Below are 24951 nucleotides of genomic sequence, written 5' to 3'. Positions count from 1 at the left end.
GGCAAAACCCCGTCTCTACTAAAGATACAAAAATTTGCTGGACATGTTAGCACATTCCTGTAATCCCAGCTACTGGGGAGGCTGAGGCCAGAGAATGGCTTAAACCTAGGAGGTGGAGGTTGCAGTGAGCTGAGATTATGCCACTGCACTCCAGCCTGGGTGACAGAGTGAGACTGCATCTCCAAAAATAAAAAATAAAAAAAAAAAAATAAATAAATAAAATTTTTCTATGTTATTAATAGGAAAATGTGAATTGAAACATTTTTGCATTGTTGAAAATGAAAATAAAAATGAAAACATATGTGTCACTTCAGTGACAATTCTTCACTCATCAGGTTGCCAAAAATTAAACAGAACAACATTACCCAGTGCAGGAAAATGGACATGCTTATTCCTTATTTATACAATGTGCATTTTCTAAGTTGGTAAAGCATTTGGCAAGGTCAACATGGCAATATCTATCAAAAGGTTGTATGCATATATAATTTGACTCACATGCCTTTTCCTCTTCCAGGAATCTGTGCTACAAAAATTCTAGTACATATTACCAAAATATGTGTACAACAATGCTAGTTTCAGCATTATGTGAATTAGTGAAAACATTTCAAAGTGCTGAAATGTCCACCAATGGAAGAATATTTAAATGAACTGTGAAATATGATCCAGATGTTAAAGAAAGAAGGCACTCTGTCTAAGCAGACATAGGAGATTCCCAAGGCATATTGTTAAGTGGAAAAAACTAGCTGCAGTATAACTCGTATAGTATGATCTACTTTATGAAATTCAAAACCCCTAACTGTAAGTGTGTACATGTACACGTATGTGTTTCTGTGAAGAAAAAGAACTGGAAAGCTATCAAATTGTTAACACTATCTCTTGGGAGGACAGAGGAATTGGGGAGGGTGCTGATGAAGGGAAGTTCAGGGTGTTTCAGTATTATTTGATCATTCAAAAGGAGAATATATTTGCATACTGCTTTTATAATTAAATGTTTTTGTAGTGGTGCCATCAGGAGGTACTGAGATCTGTAAAGGTGTTTGCCTATAATCTAAATGGCCCTTGGCTGCCCTGGGTTTTGATGTCTTGTGTATGCTTTCTGGATTTTCTGTCTCATTTCTCACTCTCCTTATCATACTATTGCTCATCATTCACTTAGCCTGTTGTTAACAGCCCATTAACTATCATGGGTATGAAAACTAGATAACCAAATCCAAAAGGATGGCATATATAAGGTTTCTGGGCAAGGGTTTGTCCTTAACAAAAGCCATGAGCCTCATGACTTTCTGACTTTGGCCAGGGGCTCTTTCCCAGTTCTTGCTGTCCAGTCTACTCCCTGCCCCCTTTTACATATTTTAAAGTTTTTTTTCTTCATTGAAGTAGAATCCCAAAACAGAAAATTGTATAAATTCAGTGTGCAGTTTACTGGATCATCACAAAGTAAACACACTCATGTAACATCCAGCATGTTCTCACTAACACTTAGTATAATCAATCTTTTTTTTTAAATTTGCCATTTTGATTAGTGTCCGTGGTATCTAGAAATTTGAGGTTTCCTTATTTCTAACGTCATTGAACACTTTTCCCACACACTTTGTAACCATTTGGAAGTAGGTGTTCATGTCTCTTGCTTATTTTTCTGTTGGTCTATCTTTTTTAATTGATATGACCAATTATTTTTTCAGATTTTGCAGATCTAAATTTTGTTCACATTTAATTCTTTTGTTGATTTTTAGTCAACAATAAATACTACCCTAGGTGGCTTTAGTCATTGGACATTTTATTTTGAGATTATTTCTACCAAGAATCTCATTATGAATTGGATACAAGATAAAAATTCTGCAAGACCAAGAAAACAGAAGGGGAGAGGGAGGGGGAAGAGAAGAAAGGGAACAAAGACAGATGGGGAAGATCAAGGGACCGAATCAAAGAGACAAAGGTAAATTCAAATCAGCCTTGGAGTCAAAACAGCAGAGTAAAAATGACTTCGATCAAAGTTGAAGGTTCAATTCAAGGACACATTAATATTCAAGGACTTATATAAATATAATAGTATGGCTGCAATTAAATGGGATTGAGGATAAAGGGAAAAGTAATAAACTGAGAGGAGCTTTGTACAGACCAATCTGTATATACTGAGGAGTATTATTAATTCAGCTCTCTGCACCTGGGGCCCAGAGCGAGAGAGGAAAAAACATAATCACTTTTGTCTACCTATGTGTAAATATAAACCCATACATTCACATGTGCAATATCATAGATGATGCAACACATTCATTCCCCATTTATACTCGGCTCCTAAATACTTAATTGGGGTTGGCATATACTGTAATTTTGGGGGTCTGAAAAGAAACCTAGCCATAAATAACTTTTAATTAAAATTATTCTTATTACCAAAAAAAAAAAAAAAAAGTTGAAGGTTCAGAATGTCCTGTTTCATAACATTTCAGAGCTGTTACCACATGGCGAAGATAGTACCGGCAACCACAGATGCTGCTTTATAAGAAAGAACACTTTTCATTCTTCCTGTTTCCTGGAGAAATTATTTGGATCTGGGGAGAGATTTGGTTATTACTATTTTGCTTCATTTCCTTTGCAGAAAGAGTTACGTGATTGAGGGGAAAAAAAAGATTTAAAGTCAGACCAGATGGGGAGAAAAGTCAGAAGGATTTACTGGACTAAACTCTACTAAATTTACACATATTTTAATTTTAACTTTCTAGGGGGGCAACAGATTGACCCTGGGGCAATAGGCAAATGGAGGAAAGAATTGAAGGGTATACTAGAGGTTTTTTGGTCATCTTTTTAGAAAATGGATTGAACATTCCAAACTGAGAGAAATAAACTTTAAAATTGTGGAATTCAACCCGATGGTCCTCAAAGGGAAGATCAGACCAGACTCATCGAGGCCTGAATTGCTCCAGCCCGTAAGTAGGGACCACACATGTGCTGGGGACAGTCCTTGGTGAGACCTTTGTTCGGTAAAGGAGTGCTAGTCACCGGGATGCACGTGGAATATTATTTTTGAAGTCTTGTGGAGTTGATCTCCACCAAACTCCGCTTATGTATAATTTATAAGCCAGCTGCTACAAAAAGGATTTAAGATGGCTTGCAGAAGCACAATGAAGTTATTAAAGAAGAAGTGAAGCATTAAAAAAAATGTAGAATGCATTTATGGGTGTGAATATGTCTGTGTGGGTGGGAGCTGGAGGAGGGCCAGGTAGCTGAGGCCAGGAAAAAGTATCCCAAACCCACCGGCTGTTGGGATATTTAACTGTGATTGTACGTTAAATCTGCCTCTGAGTGTCCGACAGCTAAGAAAAAACAGTAGCATGATGGATTATATACTTCATAGTATTGACTAAGCTAATATATTCAGGAGACACCAGCTCTTTTCCTAGCATTGGAAATCTTAAGGTATTTTACTGCAAGAGTTCTTACAAAAAGGACCCTCTCCTGCATAAAAAGTGGTGTTTTTGGCCGGACGTGCTGGTTCCTGCTTGTAATCCCAGCACTTTGGGAGGCTGAGCGGGGAGGATTGTTTGAGCTCAGGAGTTTGAGACCAGCTTGGGCAACATATTGAGACCCCGTTTATACTTAAAAAAGTTTTATTTAGTGGCCAAGTGTGGTTGCTCATGCCTGTAATCCGAACACTTTGGGAGGCTGAGGCAGGCGGATCACAAGGTCAGGAGTTCGAGACCAGCCTGGCCAACATAGTGAAACCCCGTCTCTACTAAAAATACAAAAATTAGCTGGGCGTGGTGGCAGGCACCTGTAGCCCCAGCTACTCAGGAGGCTGAGGCAGGATAATTGCTTGAACCCGGGAGGTGGAGGTTGCAGTGAGCCGAGATCACGCCATGGCACTCCAGCCTAGGCAACAGAGTGAGACTCCGTCTCAAAAAAAAATTTTTTTTAATTAGCTAGGCATGGTGGCATACCCCTGTAGTCCTAGCTACCTACTCAGGAGGCTGAGGTGGGAGGATTGTTTGAGTCTGGGAGTTCGAGGCCATAGTGAGCTGTGATCATGCCACTGCACTCCAGCCTGGGCAACAGAGTGAGATCCTGTCTCAAAAAAGAAAAAAAAAAAAAAAGAGTGGTGTTTTTGATAGCAGTTTTACAGAAACTGCAGCCACCTTCTACATATGGTTGTTACTTAAATTCATCCCTGAAAATTTACTTAATTCTGAGCCCTCTGTCTATGATATGATCTTCCCCCAACTCCAGATATTGTCAGAGTACAAACTAAGACTTCAGAGTAAGCAATGTTGTCAGTAATGAAACTTTGAAGTTCTTACCCACAGGTCATGCTGCTTCTTTTTCTGGTTCAAGGAGCTAAAAGGTTGAGCTTGCTGTTGGAATGACACGTGTGTGTGTGTGTGTGTGTGTGTGTGTGTATGTGTGTGTATTTAAGGCTGATTTAATTGACAATTATCAAAATTACTGAATGTAGAGAAAGGCAGGCGATTTCCGCCCTGAAAGGTTGACTAAGGAGCCTCTGTGACTCCCACTGCAGCAGTTCACGGAGATGAAAGTGGCAACAGCCTCGGCACTAGGGGGTTTGGGTCTAGGAGAATGGCTGATCCGCCAGCACTGGCTTCAGCCCCAGGCCTCAGATAAGTTGGGCACTGGGAAGCTCAGATGAGACATCTTGCTAGCTCCTGTTTTATTCCACTCCAAACCTGGAGCTGAGCTGAGGCCATGGTCAAAGCCGACTCTCCAGTACCCCCAGAAGACACTAAGCCATATGCCTCTCCCCCACCATCATTTCTTTTGTTGTTTTAACAGCTGAACTTTGTTCGATTTTATCTCCCTCTACTTATCCACCAACACGAGAAAGTCATCTATTTGGACGATGATGTAATTGTACAAGGTACTCTCGCTAACTGCCAAGAACACTTGGAAAAGAAGCAGCTGATAAGTAGAATAACTGTCTCTCTTCATTTTTCAAATAGCTAATTGCACAGTGAGTTTTGACTTCTTATTTAAGTTGTGAGTACAGTATTGTAAATCTGGAAGTATTTTGGAAACAGGTTGATACTTACTGAGACAATCCAGTTGACACTCTGATTGTCAAAACCTGCAATAAATAGCTTGGTAGCCTTTCCTTTCCCTGTATCCCTATAATGTATGGAAATAAAGTGTCACAGATGACATTCTTAGGCGTGAGCCAAGTTTTGGTGTTTAAATGTTGTGTTCTATCTCTTCCACTACAAACAGGATACGCATTGGTATGGTACCTACTTAGCAACAGAAACAAAGAAATTAGATCAGTGCCAGTTTGAACTCGTCATCAAGTGGTTTTCTAAATCTGTAGGCACGACTCTTACTAAATAAATAGTCAAGCCACTTGAAATCAGTGATCCAATACTCTTCTCCCATAGCAAAATCAAGAACTGTTTAAGCTCTAAGGCTCTATCTAGCCCAAAAACAAATGCTATAATGTTTTACTTGCTGGTGTTTTTAAATTCAGGTGATATCCAAGAACTGTATGACACCACCTTGGCCCTGGGCCATGCAGCGGCTTTTTCAGATGACTGCGATTTGCCCTCTGCTCAGGACATAAACAGACTCGTGGGACTTCAGGTAGGCATATGCTGTCTCGGAAATCCTTCCTTCACCCTACAACTCTGGCCCCTTCTCCTTCCTCTGCAACTCAAAATGAGTGTAACCTCTACCTTGAAAACCTTATGGGCCAGTCTGGACTGCTGGGAGGCGGAACAGTACAGGGGTCTGAGACTTTGGTTCATATCTCAGCTCCATGCCTTACCAACTCTGGGTTGACTTACTTTAACCCAGCAAAGTCCCACCTTCCTTACCTGAAATATGGGAACAATCATGTCTACTTTGTTGTGTCTTTGTGAGCAATAATGAAATAACATGATATCCAAGTGTCCAGCATGAAGTAAAAGCTCCAGAAATCATCAATGTTACCTAGGTTGCTCATCACCATGCTCTCTGTCAGAGATGATGTTTTCTGTAAAAGAGACCTGCTGAACCATTGGTTCTATTTTCAGAGTTTTGACCATCGCTTTTATCCGCCTTCCAGTAGAAGAAAATATTGATTTTGTTAAGGGTAAAGATCTCCTTACCCTGATGGAACTGAGGAAGGTTGAACCTACATGCAATGCTGAAACCAAAGGGGTAGCTTTGAAATGTGAGGCGTTATTAAGAGCTGAATGCTGTTTTTCAAAAAAGCTTCTAGCAAATAATTTTATGTGTGTGGCATTTTAAGGCACTTCAAGGTATAGGCTCTGGGACCAGATTCGATTTTTTCAAAATCTTGGCACTATCACTTGGTATTTTTATGACCTCAGGCAAGTTACTTAGCCAGTTGTTTCTACCTCATTTGCCAAACAGAGGTAATAATGGTACTTCCCTTGTAGTTATTGTGAGAATTAAATTAGTTAATACATATAAAGCTATTACATGAGAGTAATGAGGTAGTACATGTAAAGTTCTTAGAAAAGGGCCTGGTGTATAGAAAGTACTCAAGTATTTCCATGACTCCTGTGTGAGGTTTGAGAGCATCACATTAAGGAATTATAGATGATAACAGTCTATATGGGTGAAAGAATGTGTATGTCCTGCCCCGTACAACATTCATTCAACAACGACTTATTGAGTGCTTACTCTGTGCCTGACACTGTTTTAGGTACTAGTAATATAGTGAGCAAAACAAAAACTCCTGCTTTTGTGTATTTCACATTCTAGTGGGAACAGACAGACAGTAAACAAGTAAAATATTTAACAGAGGATTGGGGTGGAGGCGGGGCTGTATTTTAAATATGGTAATCAGGGAAGGCTCCACTGAGATTGCACTGTTTGAACCTAAACTTGAAAGAATTGAGGGAACCACCTGTGCAGATGGTTAGGGGGGAAACCCTCCAGGAAGCAGGAAGAACAAGTGTAAAGATCTTGAGGCAGGGGTGAGTCTGGTTCATTAAAGGTGTTCGCTGTTGCTGAGGGATCAAGAGGAGAATAACAGGAGTTGGAGAGGTATTGGAGGGTCAGATGATATAGGGTATGGCAGGCCATTTTAGGAATTCTGGCTGTTTCTGTGAATGAGATGGGAAGCTGTTGGAGGAGCTTAGAGGAGATGAGTGACCTAGAGACAGAGTAGGGTGGAAAATAGTGGAAGCAAGGGTACTGGTTAGGAGGAACTTGCAGAAATCCAGTGAGTGGAAATTATGGCCTAAACAGGAAGGTAGCAGTGTAGTAGTAGTGGCAAGAGAAGTGGTTGGCTTCTGGCATTTTGAAGATGGGACCTACACGATTTGCTGAAATATTTGGATGAGAAGAGGGTGAGAAGAAAGGAGTCAAGGAGGACCTAATGACCACGGGTTTTTTGCCCAAGTAACTGGAAGGACAGAGTTGCCACTGACTGAGATGGGGCAGGTGCAGGGAAGCAGGTTTGGGATAGGATTGGGATCAATTTTGGGATGTAAGTTGGAGCTGCCTTTACTAAGCATCTGAAAGGAGACATTTGGATGGCAGATGTAGCAGGAGTTAGAAGTCCGGAGGAGAGGTCAGGGCTGTCAGATGGGTGGTATTTAGAGCCATGAGACTGGACAAGGCTGTTTATGGAGTTATTGCTAGAGAAAGGCACCAGTGCTGCACTCAGACTTAGGGCATTCAGCATTTAGAGGTTGGAGAAATGAGGGAAACCAGCAAAACAAAACAAAAACAACAAACTACCAAGTGGCCAGTGACACAGGAGGAAACCCAGAGATACTGCACAAGGGTTTCAAGAAAATGATCATTTTCCAGAAACAAAAGATTCTCTGGTCAAAAGCATGCACATCCTGTTCCCTCACAGAACACATATATGGGCTATCTGGACTACCGGAAGAAGGCCATCAAGGACCTTGGCATCAGCCCCAGCACCTGCTCTTTCAATCCCGGTGTGATTGTTGCCAACATGACAGAATGGAAGCACCAGCGCATCACCAAGCAATTGGAGAAATGGATGCAAAAGAATGTGGAGTATGTGAAGGCTTCTCTACCATTTTTTCCATGCTTGGAAACAAAATCATTCAGTTAATTTTCCACACGTAGTTCAAGGGTTAGAAATATTTCACAGTCATCTTAGGTCAGATTTTCTTACAGAGGCAATGTTAAGAAAGGAAAGGGGGCAGTCAATTAAAACCTTTCCTCAAAAGGTATAAATCAGAGGAATCAAGATCCTGTGGAGTGAGGAGTCTCTGATTATACATTTTCCTGGTGAGCTGTTGAAAAATGTGACTTGAATCTTTTCCACCTAACAATCTTCATTTATCTTAGTTGAGTTTCCCCTTCTAATATAGATTTTTTATTAAGGATTATTATATAAAGTCAACTTTGCTTTTTAAGGTTGATTTTTATAATTTATAATTTTTCATTATCAGAGTTTTACAACAGAGAAGATAAAAATAAGTCTAATACAAGCACTATTATCACATCATTGTATTGCCTAGCAGTCTCGTGTATCTGGATATTTTAATACCATCATAACCTTGAATTTGCAAGTAAAGTTATTCTAAATAATGTAGGATTTGAATTTGATCTCCTGTGTCTACCATTTAAAACCCTGGGAGTTAAAATGGCAAAATATTAACACTGTTACTCTGGGTGATGTATATAGGAGTTCATGGTATTCTTACTATTTTGTGTATGTTTGACAATTTTCAAAATGAAAAGTTGAGGGGGGGAATGAAAGGCCATAAGTCTTAGTACATAGTGAGATAATGTCTTACATCACTTACAATATTAGATTCGACTTTATCTGAGTTTGTGGGGGCTCCAGGCCAAATGTTGTTTTTCTACTTCATTTCTTAGGGAAAACCTCTATAGCAGCTCCCTGGGAGGAGGGGTGGCCACCTCCCCAATGCTGATTGTGTTTCATGGGAAATATTCCACAATTAACCCCCTGTGGCACATAAGGCACCTGGGTAAGTATTTCAGAAACACTGTTTAGAAAAACGCAAATGTCCATTCTATTTTTGTATTTTTGAGACAGAGCCTCGCTCTGCCACCCAGGCTGGATTGCAATGGCGTGATCTCGGCTCACTGGAACCTCCGCTTCCTGGGTTCAAGCAATTCACCTGCCTCAGCATCTCCAGTAGCTGGGATTACAGGCGTGTGCCACCACGCCTGGCTAATTTTTGTATTTTTAGTAGAGATGGGGTTTCACCATGTTGGCCAGGCTGGTCTCAAACTCCTGACCTTAGGTGATGCACCCATTTCGGCCTCCCAAAGTGCTAGGATTACGGCATGAGCCACCATGCCCGGCCGCATGTGCATTTTATAGATCCAGTGAGCACCATGGCGAGGAGAGGGTGCTACATAAAGCACCAGGTTGTTCAACTGAAATCCTCCAGGTGACCTTGGACAAATGACTTGACCCTCAGTGCTCAGATTCAGCAAGTGCAGTTGATATTCTTAGCTACCTGAGGAGCGTGTTTCTGGAGATTTATGGAAAGCCATCAAATTCATGCTTAGCATATAGTATGTGCTCAGTAAACATGAACTATTATAAAGAGAACTTTCGGCCGGGTGCAGTGGCTCACGCTTGTAATCCCAGCACTTTGGGAGGCTGAGGCGGGTGGATCACCTGAGGTTAGGAGTTCAAGACCAACCTGACCAACGTGGTGAAACCCGTCTCTGCTAAAAATATAAAAATTCGCTGGGCATGGGGGCAGGCACCTGCAATCCCAGCTACTCGGGAGGCTGAGGCAGGAGAATCGCTTGAACCTGGAAGGCAGAGGTTGCAGTGAGCTACGATTGCGCCACTGCACTCCAGACTGGGCGCCAGGAATGAAACTCCATCTCAAAAAAAAAAAAAAAAAAGAGAGAGAGAGAGAACTTTCACTGTCAAAACTTCAAAACTTTATTGAACTGTCAAGCCACACTTTTATTTTCTCTTGCAGTAACTTACAGTGGACAAAACCAAATAAATTAGCATAATGGCTTAGGATGAATTCAGAAAGCTGCCATTAAAATTTATCCTTTAAAAAGCAGTTGACTCTGTACTCTGTGAGTTCTTTAAGTCTTTTACTCACTACACAAGTGTAGGGTTTAGAGTACGAACTGGAATCCCAACTATGATTTTGGACAAGTTACAGAATACATGTAAATTGCTTAGCATAGAGCCTAGCATAGAGGACACATTCACATCCACTCTAACACATGGCCACAATCCCTTATCCAAAACCGCTGGGCCAGACATGTTTGGAAGTTTAGAAAGGGTTTGGATTTTAAAAAGGTAACGTGGTGCTGAGTGGAATCTAGGTTTTACTGCCAAAGAAGTTATTAAAAAACCTTTTGTTTTCAGACTTTTGGGGATTATTTTAGACTTGTAGGCAATGGATATGCACTTATATTTAGCAAGTGTCCATTACATTGCCAAGAACTGGACTAGGTTCTGTTAAGGAAGGTAAACATTATTTCTAATTCTCACAACAACCCTGCAAGGTGTTATGTCCCATAATCTTTTTTTTTTTTTTAAAAAGGACGTAATTGTGGAGGCTGAGTTCCTGTCTGCTCTCGATGATTCTGTGGGTTGCTTCTGCATCATTCCCAGAATCCTCTGATTTTCCTGAGCATGTATATGCACAAAAGAGTGCCACAGGGAAGTTAGTGTTCTGTCTGATTTGATTTACAGTCATGTTGGGTTCAACACTAGGTCAAATATCAACCATTCCATGTGCAGATCCCATCAAAGTAGAAAGTCTATTTTTAAAAATGTGTAGCAACAGTTATGCAGAGCTTAGATCAATAAGGTTACGGCATATTATGATCTTGAGACAGAGACTCAGAATTACATTTTATGAAACATCCAACTTAGGCCAGGCACGATGGCTCATGCCTATAATCCCAGTACTTTGGGAGGCCAAAGCAGGTGGATCACTTGAGGTGAGGAGTTCAAGACCAGCCTGGCCAACATGGTGAAACCCCATCTCTACTAAAAATACGAAAAATTAGCTGGGCATGGTGGCACGTGCCTGTAATCCCAGTTATTTGGGAGGCTGAGGCAGGAGAATAGCCTAAACCTGGGAGGCAGAGATTGAACTGAGCAGAATCATGCCACTGCACTCCAGTCTGGGTGACAGAGCTAGACTGCATCTCAAAAGAAAAAAAAAAGAGAAACATCCAACTTACTGACAAGTAGGAAGGGACATACTCTTCCCAAAGGAAAGATGTCGTTTTTCTTTGTAGGACAGAGCTTCCTTCTGCGCTGAAGGTTTTGGAATCAGGGATGGTGTGCAAAGTAAATCTACACAAAAATCATTTGAAAAATAAGGTTTCAGGGTGTTCTGGAGGCAGAAGGGCAACATAACACTAATGGGCATTAAGTTTGGGTCTAAACAGGCAGGCTTAAGATTTTTTAAATTTACAAAATATATTTAGCTAAAAGCAATTTCATCACCCAAATTGCAAGCCCCTCTGAGGTAGTTCTGCACAGCCCCTCAGTTATGAAGCTGAGAGGTGAGGATGCCCTACTTAGTAGACTTTTCATGGGAATGTGCCTCTTCCCAAATGAGTATTTCCTTTGTATAGACTCTGATGATTGATAATTATTCCAGTTATGCTGTGATAGTTTCAAACAACTAGTTTCTCTTCTGCAGCTGCCGTCACAGCTATGTTTATTAGTAACAGAAGCCAGGTTGTGTTGTTGTTAACGTCATACAATAGAATAACATAACCCTAGCAAATCAACCACCTCGAATTCAGTGGGCTTTCAGCTGTTTTAAGAATATATATGTATATCAAATTCCTTTTCATGGAAAGAAAGTTGAACACTATAGAGATTTTTAAAAAATTTTACATTCACACCACCTTAATGTAGTTCTAGAATAGGTATTCTAAAAAATATTCTAAGCAATGGCACTGTTAGGGTAAATGCTTGAAGTGATGACTTATGAGGGGAGTAATATTCAGGTGGAGATAGATAGCTGTTTGTTTAAAAAGTAGATCTTAGTCACATTTTATAGGAAGACAAGACCGTTCAAAAGAAAATGTTGCCATTTTTCATTAAGGAGGTGAAATGCAGAGAAAAAAGAACCCCTATAAACTTGGGTGGGAGGGAAATTAATAGAACTTCTTGGGGGACAATGTGGCAATCTCTATCAAAATTGAAAAGGCACACACCCTTCAATCTAGCAATTCCACCTACAGTATTTTATCCTACATATATATATATTTGTACACATACACTAGACATACATAGAGGGCTGTTCATTGCTGTGTTTATGCTAATGATAGGATAGAAAACAATCTAAACGTCCTTAATAAGGAACTTGGTCAATAAATAATATCATTCTATACAGTCACTAAAAATAATTTGGTAAATCTACATGTACTGCTGTGGAAAGTTTCCCAAGACAGTAATTTTAAAAGGCAATGTCCACATAAAGAAACAAAATAATTTTTTTTTAAAGGCAAGGTAGCAGTATGCTCTATTTTGTCTTCTGTCTTTAAATATACATATACATGCATACAGGTCAAACAATGCTATAACATTACTAGGATTCACAAGAGACTAACAGTGGTTGATTTGGAGACGTGGGGTGGGTAGAAAATTCACTGTATAACCCTTTTATTTGTTTACTTTTTTTAAAACTATGAACTTGTATTCAATTTATAATACAAAAATGTTATTCTCTAACAAGCCTATTATTTTTTCTCTAAACACAATGAAGGCTGGAATCCAGATGCCAGATATTCGGAGCATTTTCTGCAGGAAGCTAAATTACTCCACTGGAATGGAAGACATAAACCTTGGGACTTCCCTAGTGTTCACAACGACTTATGGGAAAGCTGGTTTGTTCCTGACCCTGCAGGGATATTTAAACTCAATCACCATAGCTGATATAACTCTATCCTTAAAATATTCCCTGTATAGAAATGTGGAATTGTCCCTTTGTAGCCAACTATAACATTGTTCTTTATGAACATTACCTTTGATACATATGATCCACAATATAAAAACCAAAAACTACTGTGTGCAAATATACCTTGGACCATATAGGCATTGATTAACTTCTTTAAGTACATGTGTTAACTATGGAAATCAAGATTATGTGACTGAAAAACATAAAGGAAGAGACCCATCTAGATACCAGCAATCAATCTGCTTAATTCTGAATGACAATTATATCCACAAATTTTTAAAACTTCTAAATGTATTTTTCACATGTAGATCTTTTTAACAGGTTGCCAATCTTTTCTTTTATAAAACTATTACATTTAAAATATGGACGTCTGAAAAATAAAATATTCATCATTTTTATGATTTTTATCATGTTACTATTCTACATGTTAAATATAATAGAAGGTAAACTGACCTCAGGTTTAAAGGGGAAAGAATACCACTCAGTCTTGCTATAGAAAAAGCCCGTAACTTAAGGATAACAATTCTTAATATCTTTTATTGTAAAAGCCATCAGACTTTCAAATGAATTTTAAAATCTTTCAATATTATTTAATGAAAAAGCCTCACACTGTCATGTACAGGATATATCAACATTTACTACTCATCTGTCATGTTAGGAAAAACATCATTATTATACGCTTGGAAAATCCTCAAACCCATCTCTAGTGGATGTCTGTCATAATTTAAAGGGTATTTTCCCCATTCAAATAAAACAATCTCTTGTAAAGCTACAACAGTTATATACCAAAGCAATACCTAGTTACATGCTTTCCACAGTCCCGTGAAAAAATAATTTAATTGCTTCTAATCCCTGATGCAAGGCACTTCAAAGCACCCGCACAAAACGTCCATGTAAACAGCAGTACAGTACATCATTTAAATAACATAAATGACTTTTACACAGCTTGACCTAGACTTAAGGAAAAATAAAATCCATCATAGCCACAGCTAAAAAGCATGTTAAGATTCACAACAAGAATTTGTTTCTCTTATTATAAAGAGAAGAGCAATCATATAACCTCCTGGGGGTGGGGGAGACCTCATAAATATTTTATATTGATTGACAAAACAGCATGCTTCCTGGGTACATATGAAATCAGAATATTCAGGAGTAACTCAGAGGATGCAAATGGCATTTCTTAGTACCCAGCTTTAATATCTACCAGACCTGGTAGTCTGGATTATTTGTAGCACCATGGAAAACTCATTAGAAAATCACAAAGGTATATACCTCAACCTTTCCATGAGGTTCATTTAATTTATAGTAACAAACAGCAATGATGCAGATAAAGAATCTTTAAAATTATTGGCTTACTGGATTTACCTAGCAAGAAAAATTCTATATTACTTATTTTAGTACATCTCATGTACATAAAGCACCAGTTTAAATGAGATTATCAAATATCTCCAGCATCTTTTTGCTTAGCCTAAAAGTTCATTTCTTATCACTTTCCATGGCACATTCTTAAAGCCAAGGAAGATAAAACTAGAATGGTTATAAATATGAATGGAGAAATTCAGTTCCTTCCCTATCATATTTACGTGTCTCAAGTAAAACATAGATGAGTGGCAAAAGGTCTACTGCATTCTCTGGAACCTGCTACCCCAGAGTAGTTACTGGCTACTAGACGATTAACACACAGGGCTGAGCAGGTCAAAGCCAGAGCTCTGTCAGGTAAAGGCCAGCTTTTACTACTGAGCTACTCACAAACACCACTGGTAACGCAAAGAGGTCTGAGTGTGCATATAACTCAGGGAACCCTGAGTTTACCCTTAGTTACCACTAAAAACTAACAAATGAGACTCCACTGAGGCTTAACTTCATATACAAAAATCAACACCTTTGCCTCTTGGACAGTGGTAATTATTAGCATGCCCTTCTTAGGTATAAAAGGGATAATGGTAAATCTAGGTTTATGCACAGTTAAGAATCAACTATAAATATTCAGACTTGTATTTTAAAATTACAGATCAAAAGGGACTTCCAAAAGAAAATCAATTTCTTCATAAATGAAATATAGTATATAAAAAGCTGGAATGATGATTAATTCAAATACAAAAGCTAGTATACAAAAACGCTACTTTTTCTTCCAAACTACTTAGGTTCATATGGTTCACACTACCACACAACTGTTCTACATTACAATTACACCACTAGAGTAAAATACTAATAAAACACTTCAGTTAGCAAACTGAGGTTCTACTTGTTGACGACTGCATTAAAACTGCAGCATTTAAGGAGAGCTGAGAAGCACCATTCTTAAGCATGGCTTTCTTCTTCCTGTTCTTGTGTTCCACAGTGATTATTAAAGGAAGGAATTTGGTCTGTAAATGACTGGGTCATCCACTGCCCATTAGGAATGCCACTGAAAGCTGATTCTCCTCTTAACTCCGCACTGTCAACTGCCAGAAAAGAAAAACAAAGTTAGTTTATGCCATTTAGAAATTTTTGCTTTTTTTAAAATAGAGACTGGGTCTCACTCTATCACCCAGGCTGGAATGCAGTGGCACGATCACAGCTCTTTGCAGCCTCAAACTCCTGGGCTTGAGTGATCCTCCCATCTTAGCCTCTCAAAGCACTGGGATTACAGGTGTGAGCCACCACATCAACTTATTTGAAGCTTTTTTTTTTTTCTTTTTGAGATGGTGTCTCACTCTGTCACCCAGGCTGGAGTGCAGTGGTGTGATTTCGGTTCACTAAAACCTCTGCCTCCCAGGTTCGAGTGATACTCCTGCCTCAGCCTCCCAAGTAGCTAGGATTGTACCTGCCACCATGCCTGGCTAATTTTTGTATATTTTAGTAGAGACGGGGTTTCACCATGTTGGCCAGGCTGGTCTCGAACTCCTGACCTCAAATGATCTACCCACCTCGGCCTCTCAAAGTGCTGGGATTACAGGCTTGAACCACCATGCCCGGCCTGGAAGTTTTAAATGATCAAAGTAGGAGATTTTAATAGTCTAGTGAAGGAGAATTATTATTAAAATAGTTAAGCAATTCCTGAATACAATTGTAAGTTTCTGTTCTATTTTCAGATACAGGACTCATTTGTTATTAAAGGAGGAAAATGCAACTAGGATGGCCTAGAGTTCATGACTCAAAGAAAATGCACTGTAGGCCGGGCGCGGTGGCTCACGCCTGTAATCCCAGCACTTTTGGAGGCCGAGGTGGGCAGATGACGAGGTCAGGAGATCGAGACCAACCTGGCTAACACGGTGAAACCCCGTCTCTACTAAAAATACAAAAAAAATTAGCCGGGCATGGTGGCGGATGCCTGTAGTCCCAGCTACTCAGGAGGCTGAGGCAGGAGAATGGCGTGAACCCGGGAGGCAGAGCTTGCAGTGAGCCAAGATCGCTCCACTGCACTCCAGCCTGGGTGACAGAGCGAGACTCCATCTCAAAAACAAACAAACAAAAAAGAAAATGTACTGTAAAAGTCTGTGTAATTCAACATGAAATAACCATCAATTTTTCACTATTAGTCACTTAAAAATAAAATTTCGTATTATCATTCCCATTCTTCAATAATTTACTCTCCTTCTATTAAAATTTTCCCCCCAATCCTGACCAAACCGTCTTTGAAAGCAATACACATGTGGAGGGAAACATACTTAGCCCATTTGAAGAGAAGTCGCAAGGTTCCCTGTTGCATGGATTTTCTCCGTAAGCACCACCATATGCTGCCTCATAACCCGGATCATATTTTTCTTCCTTAACAGCCATCTTCTTTGCATCCTCTGTGAGGAGGGTAAAAAGGATTTAAATCTGATTTTGTACAACAATTTTGAAAGTAGCTTTATTCAGAAATCATGAACAATTCTTTTTCTTGAATGTTCATATACACTGAGATACATCTCTATTAATCTTTTAAACTTATAGCATATACTAAACAAACACATAAGAATTGTAAAAACAGCTTACATTCAATTTTACGTAGGGCACAATATTTCTTACATCCCTCTGCTCTGGCACTCTGCAGGTGAATTATCTGCAGAAGTGCCAGAGTAGACGGAAGACCTTGGTAAAAGGAGATTTTAACAGTGACTAATACTCATTATCAGAGCACTCTGGCTGCAAATATAATTGTTTTCTTTTCTCCTGCTTGTTTTCTTTTCTCCTGCTTTTAAATCCACAACATACTGTAATGTGTGTGTGTATCCATAATGTGTGTGTGTATCCATTATCAGAGTGTGTGATAATATCCGTGTGTGCATGTGATAATTATCCATTATCAGAGCACTCTGGCTGCAAATATAATTGTTTTCTTTTCTCCTGCTTTTAAATCCATAACATACTTTCTGTAATATATATAGACACACACACATATGTACACGCATATACATAACATATACATATACATAACATATACACACGTGTATACACACGTATGTATAGACATACATACGTGTGTATATATGTATATAGACATACACACATGTATATATGTGTGTATATATGTACACACATATGTATATGTGTATATGTATATATGTATATGTATGTATATATGTATGTATATATATGTATATATATACACACACGCACAAAATGAATAAAAGGAATGAGGACAGTAACATACCTTGGGCAAGCTGTAGGTCAAATGTATATTGCACCTCTTGAACATCCATATTCCGTTCAATGCCTTTCAACTGATCTCTTAAGTCCTTCAGTTTTATGTAGTAATGAACTTTGTCTTGGGCTCGAGGAAACTGAGCACATCTTGCACTGGATGATGGCATAACATAGCAGAGCTAGAATCACAACATTTTATAATTTCAGAAATCTTATAATTCTATTGAATTCACTCATATTGAGATTAGAATATTTGTCTTTATTTGGGTTAATAACTTGATACTTAACTATATAGAAATATATGTAAAAATCAATAAAAGTAGTTGCGTTTAAGTTTGAATTTGTAATACTGACTTATTAGCAAGTCAGTAAGTAAAAAATAATGAGCCTCCGCCTAATGAGCTGCCTCCTGGGTTCAAGCGATTCTCCTGCCTCAGCCTCCTACGTAGCTGGGATTACAGCGCACGTCACCATGCCTGGCTAATTTTTGTATTTTTTAGTGGAGATGGGGTTTCACCATGTTGGCCAGGCTGGTCTCGAACTCCTAACCTTGGTGATCCGCCTGCCTCGGCCTCCCAAAATGCTGGGATTACAGGCATAAGCCACCACGCCCGGCTTCCAAATGGCATGTAACAGAGAAAAATACAGTACTCTACAGGAAGTAGTGAACTTGTACAATTTTAACCAAGCAGACAAAGGTGGGCCTTTATTTAAGCAAAAACCGATGCTATAATAAAACTCATCAATTGCATATTTATAAAAAATTATAAACAAAAACAATTTTAAAGGAGAAGTTTAAATATATGTAGGTGGCAGAAACATTTTTAGGTTTCCACAAAAACCTGGCAGCAAATTAGTTTCTCCATCAGTTAAAATGTTGTATATACAACATGTAAATCTGTGCACTGTGTTGTTTTTTTAAAAGTTGTAAATAAAATCTAAAACTACATTTAAGAAGCAAAATTGGAACCAAATGCCTGCAGAAGCTCTGTAGAGATGACAGTTTGAAAAACACTGTTATTTCATGATGCTTTTGTGTATAAGACAACAGTATTTAATGCCAGCTAGGTTGGCTGGAGGCTTGTCTGGGTTGTATTATTTATATGGCTCTAAAATGAAGTTGAGCTAAGATATATAAATGGGGCAATTAGTTCTTCTAATCAGGTTCATGTCTGTGTTTCCGTGTTTGTTTCACAACTGAGTACGAGGGCTAAACCATTTGAATTTGACAACTACATGCCATTAAATGTATTCTGAATGTAGTATATGATGAGCCAGTTCCTCTCAATATTTTCACTGAATAACAACATCAAGACATTTAGCTGACAATTTTGTTTTTCTTTCTAATAAACCCTAATAGTATTTGAATTAATTTACAACTATTAGTTAAAGCTGATGTATAGATATTATTCAACAAAATACGGTGTAATTGTTTTGCATGGTATAAATCACAATGGATACGACAGATAAGGAAATTATCTAGAAAAAAATTCACATTTAGCTGATTTACAAATTCAATTTTAGGGACTTACAGTTTCTGTGTCTGGAATCTTATGGGGCTGAAGCCCAAATTCCAAGTTCTTAACCTTTACTCCAAAAACTTCTTTACTAAAAATTTCATAAATACCTAAAATGAAATACAAACATATTTACATTTCCCATAATGTTAGCAAAGAAAAAAAAAATTTTAAAGTAAATCTTACATTTTCCATTAAACACTGCTATTCGTGGCTGATATTTCTGTAATTTCTGTACTAGAATACGTCCTCCTTCACGAAATTCTTTACTAAAATTGAATTAAAAAGTAGTCAAAAATATAAATATGGCAATATTTATAATATGCTAAATTCAGACAGCTTTCAATGAAAGAGCATATCGTACATTTGTTAAGCTCAGCTTGAACTAGATACATACGATGTTCCTAGAATATTTGGGGCACCAGCATACTCAAGGTTCCAACCCATAAAAACAAATGCTGTGTATTTACCTGGAGAGATCTTTGCTGCTGGGCGTGGTCCTTTCCACCATGTTGGTAAATCCAATACCATACTTCCCTGGTAGAGTGTGATCATCCATATGGTTCAGCTGGACCTCACTGAGCCCTGACATAAACAAACACTTCCCTGTAAAATGAAAATTCAGTTATTTTTTTTTTTTAGACAGGGTCTCACTCTGTCACCCAGGCTAGAGTGTAGTGGCACAATCATGGCTCAGTGCAGCCTCGACCACCGAGGCTCAAGCAATCCTCCCACCTCAGCCTCCTGAGTTGGCTGGGACCCCAGGTGCACACCACCACGCCCAGCTAATTTTTGTATTTTTTATAGAGACAGGGCTTCACCAAGTTGCCCAGGCTGGTCTTGAATTTCTGGGCTCAAGTGATCTTCCCACCTCAGCCTCCAAAATTGCTGGGATTACAGCTGTGAGCCACAGTGCCTGGATTTAATCATCATAATTATCTTGTGAGATACTATTATTATCTCCTTTTCACAGGGGGTTGAGGCAAATGCCTGCCCAAGAATACACAGCAACTCAGTTTAGGAAACTTTGAGACTATTTTGCTTTACAACTGGTGATACCACCTCACACATAAACATACAGCAATAGACTAACAACACTCAAACACCTTGACAGTGAAGAAAGTTAGAAGTCCAAACTTCCCTAAAAAAGGAATTTTTTAAAATAATAGGGCCAATATGTTATTGTTAGTTCCAAAACCACATTACTATCAGTTGCCCTAAATGTTTTGAATGTTACTATTAGATAATCAATTAGAATTTCCTGAGGGTATACTGCATACGCTGATCTATTAGGCAGTATAAGGTAAGATGATTTACATACAAGACAACTTATATAGAGAAGGCAATGCAACAGTAGTTATGCTTGTTTTTTGTTTGTTTTCTTGTTTTTGTTTTTTTGATACAGGGTCTAGTTCTGTCACCTAGGCTGGAGTGCAGTGGAGTAATTATGGCTAACTGCAGCCTCAACCTCTCAGGCTCAAGCAATCTTTCCAACTCAGCCTCTGTAGTAGCTGGAACTACAGGTGTGCACGACAACACTCAGCTAATTTTTTATTTATTTTTTTGTAGAAATGAGATCTTGGTATGTTGTACAGGCTAGTCTCAAATTCCCGGCCTCAAGTGATCCTCCTGCTTTGGCCTCCCAAAGTGTTGGGATTACAGGTGTGAGCCACCAGATCCAGCCAACACTTAGTTTTAAAACTTACTCTAAAAATATGAGTCTTTACTACTATTTTATGCTCTCCTAGAAAATAATCACCAGAAATCTGGAAAAGTTAGTATTATGTCTGCGCTACCACAGAGATGTACTATACTATCGTTACTATGCCTATACATAACAACTTTCAAAAAATCATTTTTAAAAAGTAATACAACTTGGCTGGGCGTTGTAGCTCATGCCTGTAATCCCAGCACTTTGAGAGGCCAAGGTGGGCAGATCACCTGAGGTCGGGAGTTCGAGACCAGCCTGACCAACACGGAGACACCCCGCCTCTAATAAAAATACAAAATTAACCAGGCGTGGTGGCACATGCCTGTAATCCCAGCTACTAGGGAGGCTGAGGCAGGAGAATCACTTGAACCTGGGAGGTGGAGATTGCAGTGAGCCGAGATCGCGCCATTACATTCCAGTCTGCACAACAAGAGTGAAACTCCATCTCAAAAAAAAAAAAAAAAAAAAGTAGTACAACTCATTAGAAACAATTCAAACAAGAGAAAGTACTCTTATTCACATCCCTCCACTCTCATAGACTGAAATGTTAACAGTGACATATCATTTCAAACCCTCTTATTTTCATGTACAGACACACACACACAACATGAAACATGAATGTGTATTTACAGTCTCTTTCTTTTTAAAAACACAATTGGTTTTTTTGAAAAAACCTGTTAACAAAGATATCTAATTTAAAAGTAAATTAATTTAAAAGGTAACCACTTACAAAAATGGTTTCCAGGTCCAGGGTAATGATGCCCTTTGTAAGCAGCCATCAGTCCCGGGTTTATGCCAATCTATAAAACAAAACAACTAGACATTTCATCTTAAAAAGTAGGACCTAAGCCTTAGCATTTCTATGGAGGAGTGGTGGACAAAACTGAGTTGATTAAAATACAAATTTAATCCAGCATCATAAGCAATATCATTTATCAATTACTACTCTTGATCTGAACAAAATATTTCATATATGGGAAAGAGATTTTCTTTATTTTAAAAGTTTTGCTGTTATTTTAAAAAACCAGTTTGACTCCTTTATGATCCCAGGCCTCTCACCCTCACCAACTGGACTGCTTTGAGTCTGGAAAGAGAGGTCCTGGAACAATCAATCAATCTGAGCCCATGTCCAGCCACAATTCTGGTTCTCAACTTTCAACAAGAAGCTTGCTCCACACATCACCTACACGATTGTTCACATGCTGATGTTTCTTACAGTTACTGAGAAAAATAAGAGCTTAAAATCAGTGCTACCATTCATGAAGTCTCCACAGGTATCATTCAGTTGAAGTGATTCACATGGATTATCTCATTTACTTGCAACCCTATCGGGGGGTGGTATTATCACCCTTGGTTTATCAATGAGAAAACCGGTGTTTAGAAAGGTTAATAAGGCTTATCCAAGATTATACTTGTGACAGGATTTGAACCCAGACAGTCTAAATTTGGAGCCCACCCTCTTAAACACTCTCATATAACACAACCTCATGAGGGTGACACCATTTACCACCAAAAGGATTCTTAGAAATGGTCCTTTTCAGCAAAATGCTATTTGCAAGGACAACTGTTAAGTAAAGCTGATCCCCCAATACTACTTATAAAATCCAACGAGGACAAAGATCTTACAATGACAATGTCCAGATTGAAGGTCAAAATATCAGGGAGAGTCTTGGTCAGAAGTTCAGCTTCTGAAACACCATTAAAACGGTCTACTTTTCTTTTTACTTTAAATGTGTCTGTAATTTTTTCTTGTTTTTCTTTTGATTTTGCAGACTTGCCAGATTTTTTTGACTCAACAGGTTTTTTGGGTTCCACTGGTTGTTTTGGTTCTGTTGTTCTGGGTTTTCTTTTTCTTCCTTTTGGAGCCTCTGAAACACAAATAATTTCCAGAAGTGTGGAAAATCTTAACTTAGAAACTTTAGCAGCTTTCCCAGAAAAGTTACCCAACTAGCACCTTTTGTACCTGTCTCCCCAAAATTAAGCTCTTACAGTCCCAACATGAGTGTCCTCTGCAATATCTTCCCTTTCTTTCACCCTAGAACTGGGTTCATGCAATCCCCCACGCCACTCTCCTTCCCCTGCTAGCTGTTCGTGGGAAGAATAATCATGGACTATTATTTTCCACACAGTATTACTTGGCATCTTAACCTCCTCAGGGATACAAAGTATCTATGTATCATTTTTATATAAATTCTAAATGTAAATACATAAATAAGTAAACAAGTATAAGAACAGAAAAATAGAGAAACAGGAAGGAAGGGAAACATTTTCACTCAACTTCCCCAGTAGAAAACCACAAATGGGCTCATGTCTGTAATCCCAGCACTTTGGGAGGGCAATTTGGGAGGCCAAGGCAGGCAGATCACCTGAGGTCAGGAGTTCGAGACCAGCCTGGCCAACATGGTGAAACCCTCGTCTTTACTAAAAATACAAAAATTAGCCAGGCATGGTGGCATGCACCTGTAATCCCAATTACTCGGGAAGCTGAGGCAGCAGAATTGCTTGAACCCAAGAGGTGGAGGTTGCAGTGAGCTGAGATCATGCCTTTGCATTCCAGCCTGGACAACAAAGCAAGACTCTGTCCAAAAAAAAAAAAGAAAGAAAAAAGAAAAACACAATGGCTTGTGGGCTTGTTTTAGAGATGAGGTATATTTTGTTCCATACATAGTTGAAGAGGGGAATTTAGGAGTGCTCAGGATGACATCTCTGGGCTGGCAGTATTTTTCAAAAGGCAAGAGGAGGGATCCAACCTTAGGACGTAAAGCAGTTTCTCAGCCTCCACACTATTGACATTTTAGGCTGCATAATTTTTTGTTGTGGGTGGCTGTACTGCACATTACAGAATGTTTAATAGCACCCCTGATCTCTACCCACTAGATGCCAGTAGTAACCTGCCAGTCTTGATCATCAAAAGGGTCTTCAGACAATGTCAAATATCCCTTGGGAGGGCAAAATCACCCTTGATTGAAAACCACTGACCTACAGTTACCCAACAGGAAGCCCTGATTTTCTTACCCTTAATTATTTAACATTTCTCCTAACTACTCAGGCCTCTACCCTATTCTACTCCTCTTTGGCGTTTCCCCAATCAAGCCTGGCGGGATACAGGCAGTCAGTCCCTTCTCTCTCCTGCCTCACACTGTCTTAGCCACTCCCTATGCCAACAGATCCACCATCACTGGCATGTAGCTGGGGAAGTCCTAATGCGGAAGTAGAGTTATTAGATGTGTTCCTGCAATCATAAACCAAGACCCTGAGCACATTTCTCATAAAATACTGTTACATTGGAGAAAATCATTAACTTCTCTCCATCCACTCTCCCATCCCCGGAACCTATTATTTTCTTCTAATTCTCTGTCTTGGTGAATGGCACCTCCTCCAACCAAATGCCAATGCCAGAAACCTGGTAGTTACTTCTGGACTCCCCTTTCTCCCCCTCTATCCTGCCATGCTCCCCCCAACCACATGAAACCCATTAGCTATGGCTAGGTAATTCTACCTCCTAAGTGTTTCCTAACTCTTTCTCCACCCCTTCAGGTCCCCCTCAGTGCTCCCCTAGATTATTCAAACAGTGTCTCTAATCCATCTAATCCACTCCTTGCCTCCAAGTGTTTTTTTTTTTTTTTTTTTTGAGACAGAGTCTCGCATATTGCCCAGCTGGAGTGCAGTGGTGCAACCTTGGCTCACTGCAGCCTCTCAGCCTCCACCTCCAGGATTCAAGCAATTCTTGTGCCTCAGCCTGCCAGTAGCTGGAATCACAGGTGTGCACCACCATGCCCGGCTAATTTGTGTGAGGCGGGGTTTTGCCATGTTGGCCAGGCTGGTCATGACCTCCTGACCTCAGGTGATCTACCCGCCTCGGCCTTCCAAAGTGCAGGGATTACAGGTATCAGCCACTGTGCCCGGCCTGCCTCCAAGTTCTGACTTGTTGTCTACCAACCAATCTATCTTCTCTAATATTTCCAGACTAATTTGTAAAGCACCAATCAAGTAAGTCATCCCTTGCTTACATTCTCTCAACAGCTCCCTATTGCCTTCAGGATAGAATATAAATTCTTTGGGATAAAAAACAAGTTTCAACTGTCCCCTTCCAGCCTCATCTCTCACCATTTCCTTGTTACATCCCAGACTCCAAGGACACAGAATTGCTCTGTTTCTGGCTGTGCCATGCTTCTGTGTGTCTGTGCCCAGCCTGTGTAGCTCCCTCAGCCTGGACATGTCCCTACTCTGAACTTTATGGGGATGA

General features: G+C 39.3%; 2 protein-coding genes across 7 annotated transcripts in view; one reads left to right on the top strand and one right to left on the bottom strand.

Annotated features, from left to right (window-relative positions):
• GLT8D2 (glycosyltransferase 8 domain containing 2) overlaps positions 1 to 13264 on the top strand; it is a 73916-nt gene extending 60652 nt beyond the window's left edge. For all 6 annotated transcript variants that reach the window (XM_063711868.1, XM_002823669.6, XM_063711867.1 and 3 more), the window contains 6 exons: positions 2807 to 2924; positions 4783 to 4867; positions 5468 to 5580; positions 7814 to 7980; positions 8812 to 8924; positions 12675 to 13264. In XM_063711868.1, the coding sequence (XP_063567938.1) occupies positions 2807 to 2924; positions 4783 to 4867; positions 5468 to 5580; positions 7814 to 7980; positions 8812 to 8924; positions 12675 to 12844 (766 nt within the window). In that variant the 3' untranslated portion in view covers positions 12845 to 13264. The remainder of the gene's footprint in view (positions 1 to 2806; positions 2925 to 4782; positions 4868 to 5467; positions 5581 to 7813; positions 7981 to 8811; positions 8925 to 12674) is intronic.
• Positions 13265 to 13376: 112 nt separating this feature from the next.
• TDG (thymine DNA glycosylase) overlaps positions 13377 to 24951 on the bottom strand; it is a 23176-nt gene continuing 11601 nt past the window's right edge. Inside the window, exons 3-10 of the mRNA XM_002823668.6 lie at positions 22332 to 22573; positions 21436 to 21505; positions 19465 to 19600; positions 19181 to 19263; positions 19010 to 19104; positions 17485 to 17656; positions 16517 to 16642; positions 13377 to 15310 (exon numbers count right to left, since the gene is read on the bottom strand). Of these exons, the coding sequence (XP_002823714.1) occupies positions 15168 to 15310; positions 16517 to 16642; positions 17485 to 17656; positions 19010 to 19104; positions 19181 to 19263; positions 19465 to 19600; positions 21436 to 21505; positions 22332 to 22573 (1067 nt within the window). The 3' untranslated portion in view covers positions 13377 to 15167. The remainder of the gene's footprint in view (positions 15311 to 16516; positions 16643 to 17484; positions 17657 to 19009; positions 19105 to 19180; positions 19264 to 19464; positions 19601 to 21435; positions 21506 to 22331; positions 22574 to 24951) is intronic.

This window comes from Pongo abelii, chromosome 10 (assembly GCF_028885655.2).
Source record: "Pongo abelii isolate AG06213 chromosome 10, NHGRI_mPonAbe1-v2.0_pri, whole genome shotgun sequence".
Classification (NCBI taxonomy): Eukaryota; Metazoa; Chordata; class Mammalia; order Primates; family Hominidae; genus Pongo; species Pongo abelii.
The sequence above is the reverse complement of the archived record's forward strand: the minus strand, read 5'-3'. Positions and strand labels throughout refer to the sequence as shown.